This window comes from Oratosquilla oratoria, unplaced genomic scaffold, assembly GCF_046742065.1.
Source record: "Oratosquilla oratoria isolate Oo_2021 unplaced genomic scaffold, ASM4674206v1 SCAFFOLD186, whole genome shotgun sequence".
In the NCBI taxonomy this organism is placed as follows: Eukaryota; Metazoa; Arthropoda; class Malacostraca; order Stomatopoda; family Squillidae; genus Oratosquilla; species Oratosquilla oratoria.
Window position 1 is genome coordinate 4725 of NW_027467539.1, and position 15276 is coordinate 20000.

Here is a 15276-nt window from a genome sequence, read left to right on the forward strand (position 1 = left end):
CTGTTGGGCCAATTTACAGAATTATGAAAGGCATAGGAGTCCTTGATAGAAGCAAAAAAACAAGGGAGCACATGGAAAAGAAACTCAAAAAGGACAGATATAGAATGAGGATCTGAAAAAAGAAAAGGACAGCTTTCCAACGGAGTGTTGGATGTATGGAATAAATTGGATCGAAACAATAGTGGTGTTAAGAACCCCCACAACATACATGATTTTAAGAACAAACAATATATTGCGAGATAACAGAGATAGGACACCACGAGTATAGCCCCCCATTCCCGTAGAATACAACTAGGTAAATACACACACACTAGACCATTCCCGGCCGCCACTTCGGTGGTCCGGGTTCGAATCCCGCCCAGGGGCTGAAATAATTTCAGTATCGCTGCGTTTGTGAGTCGTTACTCCAATTTTCGTGCGTGGGGAGTGTGGGGGGTCATGTAAGGTCACAGCATTATCCATAGGTCTGTCATATACGAGCTCTGAGCTCTCCTCCGGGAGGGAAATAGCTGTCGATCACGAGTCCAACACGTGATCCAACACCATGGTGAATCACACACACATTTACCCAGTGTGCCTGCGGCCTGGCCCAACGATTGCATTTTCCACCACTATGACTTGAGCCAATCCGACACACTACATTTCGTCTGTCACGAACAATACAGAATCTGGGCTCGAATCCGCGGCAGATCTTACCAGCAGCAGAGTCAAGTGCTCCAGAGCACATTAGTTATCAGTGAAGCGGGATCCGGGGTTTCATTTTTATCCTTTCGTATTTACATTTATTCTAGCTGACGCTGGCCGAGGTAATTCTCGAATACTCATTCTAAATGCTATTCAAAATTTGTACGATTGTGCTGACTCACGCCAAGCGATTTAAATCAGCCAAGGAGACTCGGCGAATAGGTTAAGACCAGTTGTTGAAACTATACAACCTATAGCAAGCTCAGGCAATGGCATATAATTATAAGTCCCATTTTAGAGAAGAAATGAATCTATAGGCGGGCTCTGCTAGCCTAACGTGACCAGGGCACATATAACAAATGACAGATTACACAGAACATGACAGTATGAACAATAACTGCATACAGACTGCACCTACAGATATCTACACACGGAGACAAATGTCTTGCGTCTTTAACAATGTATCAACATTCATAACCCCTAATACCAGCACGTATCCACCGAACGAAACTCACTCACCAACACTTACTTTTGATACATCAGACATCAAAATAACACGATACGTCGTGATCATCAACAAATCAATATAAAATATAAAATAAAAGAATGAGAACGGTAAATAGAAAAGACATTTGCTTGTGTTAATAACAGTCTGGCGCGGCGGGACAGTCGCAGTGGCGGGAAAGCTATATGACGTGTATTTACGTGTGAACTAGTCCAGTAGACAGAATGGGGGATAACTCGCTGCTTGAGCGTCTCGACACGGAGCAACGGACGTATGCATACAATATTCGCAGATCTAGCTAAGATGAAATCAAACAATATTTTTGGGCGTTTCCCACCACACAGGCACCAATCTAAGGTCCAGTTAAAGAGGACAGGTAGAGTATACCTATGAACATTTCTCTGTGCCCAATGCACGATGTCCAGGATAAACTACTACGGGTTTGGGTGCGTTACTGAGACGACGCCTGCAGCCTATCACGCCTACCCAAAATGCCAATGTCGCTCACACAGTCACACGTATCTTCACAATCTCGGTATTGGTAGCCGAAAAACATCAACACTATAAATCTAGGGCGGAGAATCTCTGTCTCCATTTCGAGAGGCTATTTCGGCATTGTAACAACATAGAGAAGGAGGACAACAAACAACAATGATATTGTAAATGAGCCGCTGAACTGAAGATGGCTTGGTTACGCGAGAAGGTATAAATGTAATGTTGGCTAATCCACGGCCATTTATTTATATTCTTAGCTCACTCATGATTTATTACTTTACCTATAACATTTCTTTCTTTATTTCAGCTCCAGAGGGTCTTCAGGCGCCCCCCAACACGGAAATATTGTATTTCAACTTGTCGGATAGTCTGAGGACGCTGCAGGTACGAAAAGCCCTTCTACACTTGTGGCTGAAGCCTGTGTTTAAGGAACATCACAGTAAAATTCCCATAACGATATATAAAGTTCTAAAACCAGAATACCCTGAAGATTATATCAGACAAAAGGTAAGCAGCATTTATGCCATCATTTGTTGACATCGTTCTTGTTTCGTCATGAGGATTGGTGTTTTTGATATGGGATAATAATTCTAAATAGATATCGCTGCAATTGTGGCTATAACTGAGTATTTTCTTTTATTATTTATAGGAAATTTCTACAGTGTATGAGACGGTGTATCCTCACCGTGGAACTTGGATAAAGATTGATTTATACAAGTTGGTTCGCCAATGGTTCGAAAACCCAGATGAGAATCAAGGCGTCGTGGTTCAAGCCACCGACACGCAAATCATTCAACTTAGCGAATCTCGCTCCTACGTAAGTTTCAACCTTTGAGGCCAGTGTCTTTTAAAACATTTGGAAAAAATAAGAATATTTTGCCAGGTCTGGCGAATCCGTTCTACTATCGTTTGAAAATAGAAAATTATCTGGATAGTTTAGCTTGCTGGTCAAATGTAATGGTAATTTTTCTCAATTATGCCCAAGACAGATGATACAATTGTGATATATCGCTCGCCTGGACTGGCGAAGAGACACGGTCTCATTTTCCTCGTTATGGAGTACCCTTAGCTGACTGAAATCGTCTGTTAGCCAACTATAATAGATATATATATATGTATATATATATATGTATATATATATGTATATATATATATGTATATATATATGTATATGTACTGTGGATGTACTGTGTCTTGCGACACTGCTTCTGACCCAGGGCGGTGGGCAGGGTGCAGGGATGACCCGTCACCCAGGAGGTGCTCAGATGAGTGGATGGGTGGGAGGGGTGTGGAGTGTATTTAGGGATGGAGTGGGTGGGAGTGTTTTTATGCCTTTCCCTTTTTGGCTACCTCCCTTGGAAGGGGGAAGAAGCCTTGGTATATGTATGTATATATATTTATATATATATATATTATATATATTTATATATATATATATTATATATATTTATATATATATATTATATACATGTATATATGTATATATTATATATATATATATATGTATATGTAAAAATGCATAACATAAACAGACTGTATTATGTCGAAATAGGAACGCCACATCAAGGACTTGCTGTCTACAAGGCTGATGAAATAATTATAATACAAAGAGGTCAAAGAAGCACTGATTATTTTACCATATTCAGTGATTTTTGCGTTAGAAATAATAAAATATAAAATTGTTTTTTCTTATCAAAACCACATTGCAGTCTGAAGAATACTTGTTTTCCAATATTTATAAAAATATTCTTACTCATTAATTTTCACCAAATTATACGGCACGCGCAGCAAATTCTTCTTTTTATTATGTTATACCGGTATCCTATAATAACGTTGTACAAACTAGGGTTATAGGCAGTGAGGGATAGTGGTGGTAGTGATGTTGGGGCGGGGGTCACTGATATATATATATATATATATATATATATATATATATATTTTTTTTTTTTTTTTTTTTTTGGGGGGGGGGGGGAGTGAAATGTCACTCCCACGGGCTTTTAGCCCCTGGGCGGGGTCACTGAGAAAATTGCACCGGGGCGGCACTTACGCTTGTGAGGACTGAACAGAGGCCTTATCACACTGGACTATTTTTCCTCCGATTATTGGAACAGATTTTCAGCCCACAACTTTCGAGAAGGAATCTGATGATATGCTGAAGAAAAATTATTTTCCTCCAGCATATCAAATGACATTCTATGTAAACTGTTAAGAAAACAAAATAGTTTGCCATAATTTTACGGCGGAAAAAGTGCCGGAGGTGGGCGGTACCGCCGATTAATTGGAGGTTGAAGGAAAATAACCCAATGTGATCACGCTTTGACAAGGGTTTCTCCTAAAATGTGATTCATTGTGGTCCTTGTTTGAGGTAAAGGTGGGGACAGGCACTGTTGAGAGGGCAGTCCTAGTTTAAGAAGGAAATAAGTAAGAACTGGTTTATCAATAGAATAAACTTAGTAACCTTGATGTAGTGGGCGCTGTACCTATTGGTTGTTTTAAGAGAAAATTAGATAACTTTATGGATAGGGATGACAGATCATAAGGGGCGTGGCCTAATGTAGGCCTTATGGTCTCTTGCAGTCTCCTCCTTTTTATGTTCTTCTGTTCTTATGAGTGAGACGAGAACGCCATGTTCTCTCATGCATATGATTTGTCTCAAAAAGCTGGTTTTGCTAGTGGCAAGTGGGCCATGGGTTGTTACTCACTGCAATTTTGGCCACACGTTTTGTAATGTGGACTGAAGGGTGAGTTAGAAGTCTGTTTGATGGGATGGAATCTACGAAGTGCATCGATGTGTCCGACCTGCTTTGTCGGGTTGTGTAACCCGGTAATTGTTGTGGTTACATAAGGTAGACTTAATGCGGGCGAGATAAACTCCAAAGTTTATCTGGTTTGAGTATAACAAACTATATATGGGCCCTTAGGGCAAAATACAGTAAGTGCCGGGCCTTGACCTCGGGCACACCTGTGTCTGGCAGGCACTTGACCTAGCCAGGTCTAGCTGGCAGGCTCTTGACCTGCCCAGCTCTGCTGTCTTGGTTACATTGTCGTCGCGTAATATAGGGGGTTAGTGGGTTGTCGTAAGTGAATATGTTAGTCTTATACATTTAGGCATTGTGGACAGTTGTACTTATGGGGGTTAACCGTATAGTTGTTGGGTATGGTTAGATATGTTATATATATATATATATATATATATATATATATATATATATATATATATATATATATATATATATATATATGTTAGCTTATGGGTAATATAATAGGGGCAGGTATAATAAAGGGGGTTTAATGGGTTTCTCTGGTGACATTAGGCATGTTTGTGTGGCGATATCCTGTTTGTCTGAATTCTGCTTTGTTAGATTGCTGAGGTCTGGGAAAGTGAAATTGCAAAAAGGGGAGGGAGTGCTATGTCGCATGCATGTGGGTCACGTGTGTGGTTGGTGACAAGGTTGATAATGGTTACAGTTGTTCATTAGTGGGATACCAACGTGAGATGGCACCCGACAAAAGGACACCTATTTGAAGCTTTAGGGAGTTCAAATGATCAAATCACCAAACAATGAGAAGTAAGAAACCCATGTCAGAGCCAAGCCCTGTCAGTTAAGGCAAGTCGCTTTTTTTTTCTTGGGAATCGAACTCACAACTATCTGTTCATGAATATGTCTCGGTATTCACTGGGCCACCGCGCGGCCCATTCAGATTATCCCTGGGTGGATTTTGTAAGTCAGACAGGGGTAGGAATGGAGGATCTAAGATTTGACAAACAATTGGGCAGTAGTTGTTCGGAGAAATTATGTCTTTCGAATGTTTGAGGAAAGGGAGGATCGTAGATTTAAAGGTAGTTTATTAGATTTTTCAGGTCTCTTTCCTTGATCTGGAGTTGGAAATTTCAGAGTTTGTTGATACGTGGATTTGCCAAGAAATCCAACGTGAGAAAAAAGGCAAGTGCCGACAAATAAGTCAGGATAAAGCTCGTACGAATGAAATGTTGTACCATTGGGGAATTTTAGAAAATGTGCTTTCTATTGCTAAGAGGAATTTTCTAGGACGGTCTGTCTCTGGAACCGGCGGAAAAAAATTCTTATCTCTACGAGTTGTGGCATAATCCGTTATTCCACCAAGGGACTAAATTTTGAAATATGAATTTTGAAGTTTTTCGGATTGAAAATAATTTTGATGTTATGAGTTTTGTAAAACATGTTAGCGTTGTGTCTATTCTACTCGGTTGGTAAGCCAATTCTTGCCTATTTCCGTCTTAAATATAAATATGTCAATTTTAAACTCTAGCCTGTGGTTCCTAGAGTCTTGAGTTATTGAGGAATGGCATCATTGCGAAAAAATCTGTCGTTCTGGAAGTTGGGGCATCGAGCCTCTTAAAAATAAGTAAGTAAATAAATAAATAAATAAAAAAGGATCGGGACAGAGACACAGAGATCAGAGTTCCACTTGCTCAAAAACTCATAAATCCACTTTCGATCTTTGACGTTCTTCTCTGTCAGCTTTAGTGCTGGAATTGTGTATATGATATTTATATCAAGTTCTTTACTTCGGTGGCTCCTATAATGTTGTACTGGAAACGCAAGCATGCATTTCGTGATAAAATTTACATCTTTATAAATTATTATCAGTAACAGAACGTTGTTTTTTTATATTTCGTGAGGGCTCGAGTACGAAAAAAGCAATATCTTTTGAAATGTCGACTTTGGAAAACTAAGTTGATCTTAGGGAAAGTACTGACGACGAAACATTGGATGCCAATTGTGATGTTTTTAAGTGATCATATTGAATTTCTCTGAGTAAGGAGTACACAGAGGAAAATGGAGAGATCAGTGGTATGAATGGACACTGAAGGACAGGAAGAGGGCAAGTGGAGTGAGAGAGCAGACTGGAGTGAGATATTTGGAGGCGGTTAAAGAGAGGAAGTGGAATTGGGCTGGTTAGTGTGAACGAATGATGAGCGATGGAGCTAATGTGTTACTGAGTGGACGCTGCGGGATGGGAAGTGTGCAAGAATATCAGACAAACAGTGGAGATAAGATAGAGAAATTTGCAGGAGTTACGTGGCAGAGGCTGGTGCAGTCGTGCGATTCACAGAATTGTATGACAGAAGCCTGTGTTCAGCAGTGGGACAGTGACTGGTTGAACCAGCAGTGGCTGGTTGATTGATTGATATTGAACTTTTTTATTTACCGTGACTGAGTTGAAATGTTCTCAGTTGTGATATTCAATAGCTTCCTATACAACGTTGTAGTTAGTACAGAAATGATATGAAATGTTATTGAACAACTCAGCTCTGGGTATTAGAAATATCCGCGCGCGCACGCACACACACACACGCACACACACACACACACACACACACACACACACACACACACACACACACACGCACACACACACACACACACACACACACACACACACACACACACACACACACACACACACACACACACACACACACACACACACACACACACACACACACACACACACACACAGGATCTAATAAAAATGGAATAGTAGAGATACAAGAGGACACGGAAAGAAAATAAAGTTATAGAAGAGATCTGAAAAAGAACAGCTTTCCCCACAGGGTAATACAGTAGACGTTTGGAAGAAGTTAGATGAAAATGTGGTGTGTGCAAAAACGATACACGTATTTAAAAACAGTCTAGATAAAACGGGATATGAAGACGGGACACCACGAGCATAGCTCCCTTCCCGTAAAATACAACTAGGTAAATACACAATTGGAAACAAAGAAGTCAAAAAAGTCGATTCAGAAAGGGACCTAGGAGTAATCATCTCAAGTGACTTGACACCTGATAAACATGTAAATAAATTGGAGAGACTTATTAAGATCAATGAAAGTGGTCTTTGACAACATAGATGAGGAGATGGTTAAAAAAATAGTGGTTACACTGATAAGACCGAAATTAGAATATGCTGTAACAATGTGGGCACCTAGCACAAGGAACATAAGAAAATTAGAAAGAATCCAAAGAGCAGCGATACAAATGGTACCTACCCTGTCAAATCTGACATATGAACAAAGATTGGAGAAATTACATTTGTCAACACTAGAACAGAGGAGATTTGTTGACCATTTTCAGAATTATGAAAGGGATGGAAATTCTCGATAGAGACGACTTATTAAAGTAGAACAGAAGAGAAACAAGAGGACACGAAAAGAAACTAAAGAAAGACAGTTACAGAAGAGACCTGAAAAAAAATAGCTTCCCACATAGAGTGATCGATGTCTGGAACAAACTGAACAGAGAAACAATGAATGCCAGAAATCTACATGATATTAAGAATAAACTGGATGTGGAGAGATACGAAAACGGGTTACTACGAGCATAGCTCTCGTCTCGTAAAATACAACTAGGTAAATACAACAAGGTAAATACACACGCGCGTACGCATAAGGCGCAATGGGGCGTTAGGAGAGATAAAGCTTGGAAAATATGGAAAAAATAGAAAATAAAAATATATATCAACCAAAGGAATGAATATGTAAAAGTGCAGATAGGAAAAAAGAAATTACAAAAAACGTAATAGACAAATATAAAGACCAACCTAAGCTATTCTATAGTATGTGAATGATAAACTTAAAAATAAGCAGGAAATGGTGAAACTACGTCATGGAAATATGGAATACACAGAAGAATTAGAAATGGCTTAAGTCATGAACAATCTCTTCAAGTCGGTTTTCACTAGAAAAAATGTACAGTGAAGTGGAACCCCCCCATGAGGGAAAAAATACATACATACATACATATACCAAAGACTTTTTTCCCCCTTACACGGGGTGCCAGCCAAAAAGAAAAAGGCATAGAAATCACTCCCACCCATTCCATCCTCTACATATTCCACTCCCTTTCACCCTCATCCCTCCCTCTCATCTTGGCACCTCCTGGATGACGGGTCATCCCTGTATCATGTCCACTGCCCTGGGTCAGAAGCAGTGTCGCAAGACACAGCACATCCACAGCAAGGCCGCTTCATTAATTCGGCGACCCCCACCCCCCTCTCCGTCCCCTCATGCAGAAAAGGAGAAGACGAGGAGAAATCCCTTCGGGCTGTGTCGAATTATTTCTCATACATACTTCCCAGCGAAAAAAATAAAATACACGGGAGCGACGAGCGATTTCGCTCGGGAAAGTTCCAATGTCGCTCTCGCAAATCCAACAGCGGGAGCGATCTCCCCCCCCCCCAAAAAAAAAAATCGCTCCCTCGGCAAGATTCAACGTTTTTCATGCATTATCCATCATTTGGCAATCCCTGAATCCCATCACCATTGATTAAAGGATCAGAGCAAACACAACTTACCCGTGATCAATCATTGCATTATCAATCCATATCATAAACGCAACGCATCAATCAACTTTATTTTTTTGATGTACGTACGTATGTGTACGCGGTATAGCTGCTAGAGTTCAATGGCTTACCAAGCCTAGCTTCGTATCAGGTGCATGCGCGCGTATACTATAGTACATGTTGACTAGACTCTACACGACTATCGTGCTACATAATGTCGCTAGTTGCGAATTGCATGGTACCTGTATGCAGGGAACTTCATTGGTTGCATGCATATGTACACTGTACATATGTAAACTCGCTCGAGGCCTAGGAGGGAAACTGGAAATTCCCATTTATAACCTCGTTCGCGTGTTAATGAGAAAACAAAATAGAATCAAATGTTTGGTTAGTAATTGAAAGTAAATCAATTTAAGTATAAATATGAACATTTGATAATGATATATACATGGCTCTGGAAGTATAAAAAATGGCTCTGGTAATTAAAAAAAAAAGGGCTCTGGTGAAATTAAAAAAAAATAATAAAAATGGCTCTGGAAAAAATATATATATATTTTTTCCCTGATACTTCCCCATCCCCCACCCACTCCCCTTCATGCATCACAGCATCATCCATATACAACCCTTCTCCATTCACCCCTATCTTCTGTCCTCTCCCGTCCTTTCTCAACGGGCATTCCTCTCTTTTGTAATGCCCCTTTCACCCCATCCATCCATCTCATCCTAGGACACCCCCATATTCACTCCTTCCTCCTCTGCCTTCCACACCTCTTTTACTAGTCTTTCTTCATTCATTCTTTCCATGTGTCCAAACCATCCTAATACTCTTTCATCAATCCTATCTCCCAACTCCCTTTCCACCCCTGTTCTCCTCCTCACTTCCTCATTTCTCACTCTATCTAGCCTAGTAACCCCTATCATACTTCTCAGACATTCCATCTCAAACACATTCAAACTCCTTCTCTCTTCCTCTCTTATGTTCCATGCTTCTGCCCCGTAGAGTGCTGTTTGCACAATCACTCCTTCATATAACCTCCTCTTAGCATCCATTCCCAGATGTCTATTTCTCATTACACTTTTTAATCCACCAAGGCATTTACTCGCTTCTCTCAATCTACATTCTACCTCCACCCCCACTCCTCCCTTTCCTGCCACATTCGCACCCAAGTATCTAAAAATATTCACTTCCTCCAGTCTTTCACCCTTAATGCTCACTTCCACACTGCTGTCACTCTCTCCCCTTGTACATCTCATCACCTTACTTTTGCCCACATTTATCTTCAGCTTCCTTCTTTCACACGCTTTCTCAAATTTTGTCATTAACTTCCTCAATCCCTCCTCTGATCCTGCTACAAGCAGTGTCGTCAGCAAACAACAACTGGCTTATTTCCCACGTTTCTCCATTTTCTCTAACCATCTCCAACCCCTGACCCGCCACCCTTCCATTCACCTCTCGCATCACCACATCCATGTATAGATTGAACAGCCAGGGCGACATAATACATCCATGACGAAGTCCCACCTTTACCTCAAACCATTCACTCTCTCCATTTCTAATCCTAACACAAGCTCTACTACTCTCGTAAAAACTCTTGACTGCTCTTAACAGCTTTCCTCCTATCCCATATATCTGCAGTACCTCCCACAGTACCTTCCTGTCTACCCTGTCGTAAGCCTTTTCCAGATCCATAAAAGCCCAATAAACATCTTTACCTTTTCCTATAGCTTTCTCACATATCTGTCTTACCACAAAAATCTGATCTACACAACCCCTACCTGTCCTAAAACCACATTGTTCCTCACCAATTACTCCCTCTGTTCCTCTCCTAATCCTCTCAATCAAGACCCTCCCATAAGCCTTCCCAACTACACTCAACAAGCTAATCCCTCTGAAACTACTATACTCACATTTGTCTCCTTCTCCCTTGTAAAGCGGAACGATACAGGGACTCTTCCAGTCCTCTGGCACTCTACCCCCTCTTAAGCAAACATTGAATAACCTCACCAGCCAGTCCACCATCACTATACCTCCTTTCTTCAGACATTCTGCATAGCATCCATACAGACCAGGTGCCTTACCTGCTCTAATCATCTTAACAGCTGCTTTCACTTCATCTTTCCCTATTTCTCCTCCATTTTTCTCACTCATCACTCTCATTTTCTTAGCGCTTCCCACTGCAACTACCTCCTCCATATCCTCCTTCACATTTAGCAACTCCCTAAAATACTCTGCCCACCTTCCTCTCACTGCCCTCTATTCCATTATCATCTCTCCATCTGCTCCTTTTACCTTTTCTTCTCTACTTGATTCGCCTCCTCTTCCTCTCTTAATTTCTTTCCAAAACATCTTTTTATTACTTTCAAAATTTTCTGTCATACTCTTACCCCATTTCACATTTGCTCTCCTCTTTACTTCCTTTATCTTATGCTTAACTTCCCTTCTCTTTACTTTGTACCTCTCATACGATTTCCTTGCCCTAATTTGTACCCAATCTATGAAAGCCTGCTTCTTCTCTTCTACACCCTTCTTTACTTCCTCATCCCACTACTCACTACCCTTCCTTCTATTTCCTCCCGCCCTCCTTGTTCCACACACCATCTTTGCACACCTTATGACTCCCTCCTTGAACCATCCCCATTCCTCCTCCACTCCTAGTTCTACTCTATATTTCACTCCCTTCCACTCCTCTCTCAGCTTCTTCATATATTCCTTCTCCTTTTCTTTCTCATTTAAGCAGTTCACTCTAAGTACCTCCCTACCTTCTGCCCTTTTCCTCTTTCTCCACCTATTCTCCACTCTCAATTTACCTTCCACCAGAAAATGATCTGATATTCTCCCACTCTCTCCCCTTAGAACATGTACATCCTTAACTCAAAAAGAAATAATGGGTCAATTAACGAGCCTTGATGTCAAGGAATCACACGGCCTTGGCGGAATTGCAAATTGGATACTAAAAGAATGTAAAGAGAACTAATGGACAAAATATATATGTTGCTCACTCAAAGAAGGAAAAATACCAAAGGGCTGGGAAAATGTCAATATTGTACCAATATATAAAGGGGGAAACGAGGAAGACCCAACAAATTACAGACCGGTTTTCCCTTCCAAGCACTGTAGCAAAAAAAAAAAAAAAAAAAAATTGTGAAAAAGTTATTAAGAATAGATGGATAAAACATCTGGAAGAAAACAATATACTAAACCCGAGACAATTTGGCTTTAGACAGGGAAGATCATGTGTCACAAATCTTATATTTTTCTACTCAAGACTAATAGGTATAATACAAAAAAAGGGACGGATGAGCTGATTGTGCTTTCCTAGACTTACAAAAAGCTTTCGACAAAGTACCACATAAAATATTATTGAAAAACTGAAAACCATAGGAGGGATATAAGGTAAACTACTGAACTGGATGGAGGGTTTCTTGCGTGGAAGAAAAATGAGGGTAGTGCTCAGAGAAAAAGAGTTCAACTTGGGAAGAGGTGATTAGTGGAGTTCCACAGGGATCAGTATTGGCTCCAATGATATTCGCTGTTTATGTGAATGACATGGATAAAGATGTGGAATGTTACATGAGCTTCTTTGCAGATGACGCAAAATTGCTGAGGAAAGTGAATACTGAAACGGACTGTGAATCGCAACAGGGAGATCTAAACAAGGTTTGAAAATGGAGTCAGAAGTGGAAAGTGGACTTCAACATCAATTAATGTAGCATAATGGAATTTGTAAAAAGTAAAAAAGGAATATCAGGACAATATAAAATCGGTACCAAGGAAATAAAGAAAGTGGGATATAAAAACGGCCTGGGATTAATCATCGCAAATGACATGTGCCCTGATAAACAAATAAACAAAATTGTCGGAGAATCAATTTGCTAAGATAAATAAAAGTGGCTTTTACCTACTTGGGCGAAGAAATGGTGAGGAAAATACTAGTCACACTGATAAGGCCTAGACTGGAGTATGCTGCGACATTATAGTCACCCAGTACCAAAAAGAATATAAATATATTTGAAAGAATCCAAAGAACATGTACGAATATGGCCCCAACATTTTCAAAACTGTCATATGAGGAGAGATTATCAAAACTGAAATTACCTATTCAGAAAAAAAAGGAGAAAGAGGGGACTTGCTAACCATCTATAGAATCACGAAAGGCGTGGAAGTCCTTGATAAGGAAGACTTAGTAAATTGGGATAAGAGAAATACAAGGGGACATGAAAAGAAGCTCAAAAAGGACAGATACAGAAAAGACCTAAAAAAAAACTTTCCACACAGAGTGGTGGATGTCTGGAACAAACTGGACGAAAAAATAGTGTGTGCAAAAACTATGCACGAATTTAAGGGCAAACTAGACACTGCGAGATACAAAGACGGGACACCTCAAGCGTAGCTTCCCTTCCCGTAAGATACAAACAGGTAAATGCACACACACACACACACACACACACACACACACACACACACACACACACACACAACAAACACGCAGGTTTTAACAGACACCACCTACAACAATTCTTCTGATATTGCCTGGTAGGTTCAAGATGTTCCTGCTGGTTTTGCTTGAACTCAAGCTTAGTTAACAAAACGTGATCGACCATTTTCTGTTACTGCAAATGAATATATTTCGTGTCCATTTCAGATCTACTGTTTCAATATACACACACACAGGAGAGTATATTGCGGGCGTACTGGATATGTGCCATGCACTCACTGAATAAAAGCGTAATAGACATTAAACGCCCTCAATGATGATAATAATGGCTTATGATAAATTCATTTTTCTGTCTACTGTTGTGAGATATAGTGACAGTTGTTTTGAAATAGTATTGTACACCCCACAGCCAGTTTCGCCATGATCTTGAAGCGGGGAATGGGAGAGTGACAAGGAGAGAAGAGTGCTACACTGCAGCAGCAGCAGCATCTAAAATCCTGCGTTTGTTTCCTCGGCGTGCCGTCGCTTGCACAAACAAATCGAATTTTCATCAATCACTCATTTTCCTTAAAAGAATTTTGTTGTTGCAGTGTTATGGTACTTTTAGATATGTTTGTACTTGCCATAGTATTCGTTTTTAGTCCAGCATTTGATTCTCCGTTTCACAAAACTGAATCGCGTTTGATGTATATATGTACATTTTTCTGGTGATATCTGCCACCAGATCGATGACGCATTTGTATTTTTATTCTGGCTGACACCACACAGTTTATTTCAAATAGACGTTATTGTGTTGAAAAGGGATAGAATAATCTTACATTTGACAAACGTCGGATGAGAGACATCATCTAAGTGGCCTTGCTGTGGATGCACTGTGTTTTGCTACATTGCTTTCGATCCAGGGCAGTGGGCGGGATACAGGGATGACCCGTCATCCATGAGGAGTTGAGATGGGAGCGAGGAAAGGGTGGTGAATGGGAGTGGGCACGTGCCTTTGGTTTGGCTACCTCCCTTATATGGGGGAAAAGGTCTTGGTATGTAGATAGACATGGATTCAGGGCCCCGACAAGGGGAGGGGCAGGGTGGGGGGCAATGCCCCGGGGTGGCAGTTTTTTTTTTTTGGGGGGGGGGCGGCACTTTTGGTGAAAAGAAGGTAAAGCAAATTCCCCCTAATGTACTTTAAATGCATGATTTATCTGTCATGAGTTGTGTGTATGAATGATGTGTGTATAAACGTGGTTTTGTGGATTAATATTACATGTGAATTGTGCTAGTGACCATCAGATGTGGAAGGTGGTGTTAGTAGTGGTGTGTGTGGGGGGGGGGGGCACTTTTCGACTCGCTCCGGGCGGCATTTACCCATGTCGGGTCCCTGCATGGATTTTATAATGTAGCAACTTCTATACCGGTATGATTAGGTCCAACTTACTCTTGTGCAATTCTTAGATTATTTTACACATTTCAAACAAATATTCATGTGATCTTTTTATTTATCTATTTGCAGGCTCCAGTGCTCGAGATTCACACACGTGAGAGTCGTCGGAGCAGAAGCAAGAGAATGGCGAACCGAGTGTGTCGTGACGACTCACAGGAATCACTCTGCTGCCGGTATCCACTGACGGTGGATTTTGTTAAATTGGGATGGGATTTCATCGTGGCTCCTAAATCCTACGACGCGAACTTTTGTCGAGGCGAATGCCCATACTTGTATGCACATAAGTACGTCCACACAAGCATGTTACAGAAAATAAACCAAAATGGAACGACGGGACCCTGCTGTGGAGCACGGCAGCTATCTGCGGTCCAAATGCTCTACTACGATCATACCAA

The 15276-nt window shown here is 40.7% G+C and overlaps 1 protein-coding gene across 1 annotated transcript in view; it reads left to right on the forward strand.

Annotated features, from left to right (window-relative positions):
• Positions 1-1606: 1606 nt before the first annotated feature.
• Positions 1607-15276, forward strand: part of LOC143022813 (growth/differentiation factor 8-like) — a 14221-nt gene continuing 551 nt past the window's right edge. The window contains exons 1-4 of the mRNA XM_076181191.1: positions 1607-1724; positions 1992-2191; positions 2334-2501; positions 14951-15276. The exon at positions 14951-15276 is cut by the window's right edge and continues 551 nt beyond it. Coding sequence (XP_076037306.1) covers positions 1607-1724; positions 1992-2191; positions 2334-2501; positions 14951-15276 — 812 coding nt within the window. The remainder of the gene's footprint in view (positions 1725-1991; positions 2192-2333; positions 2502-14950) is intronic.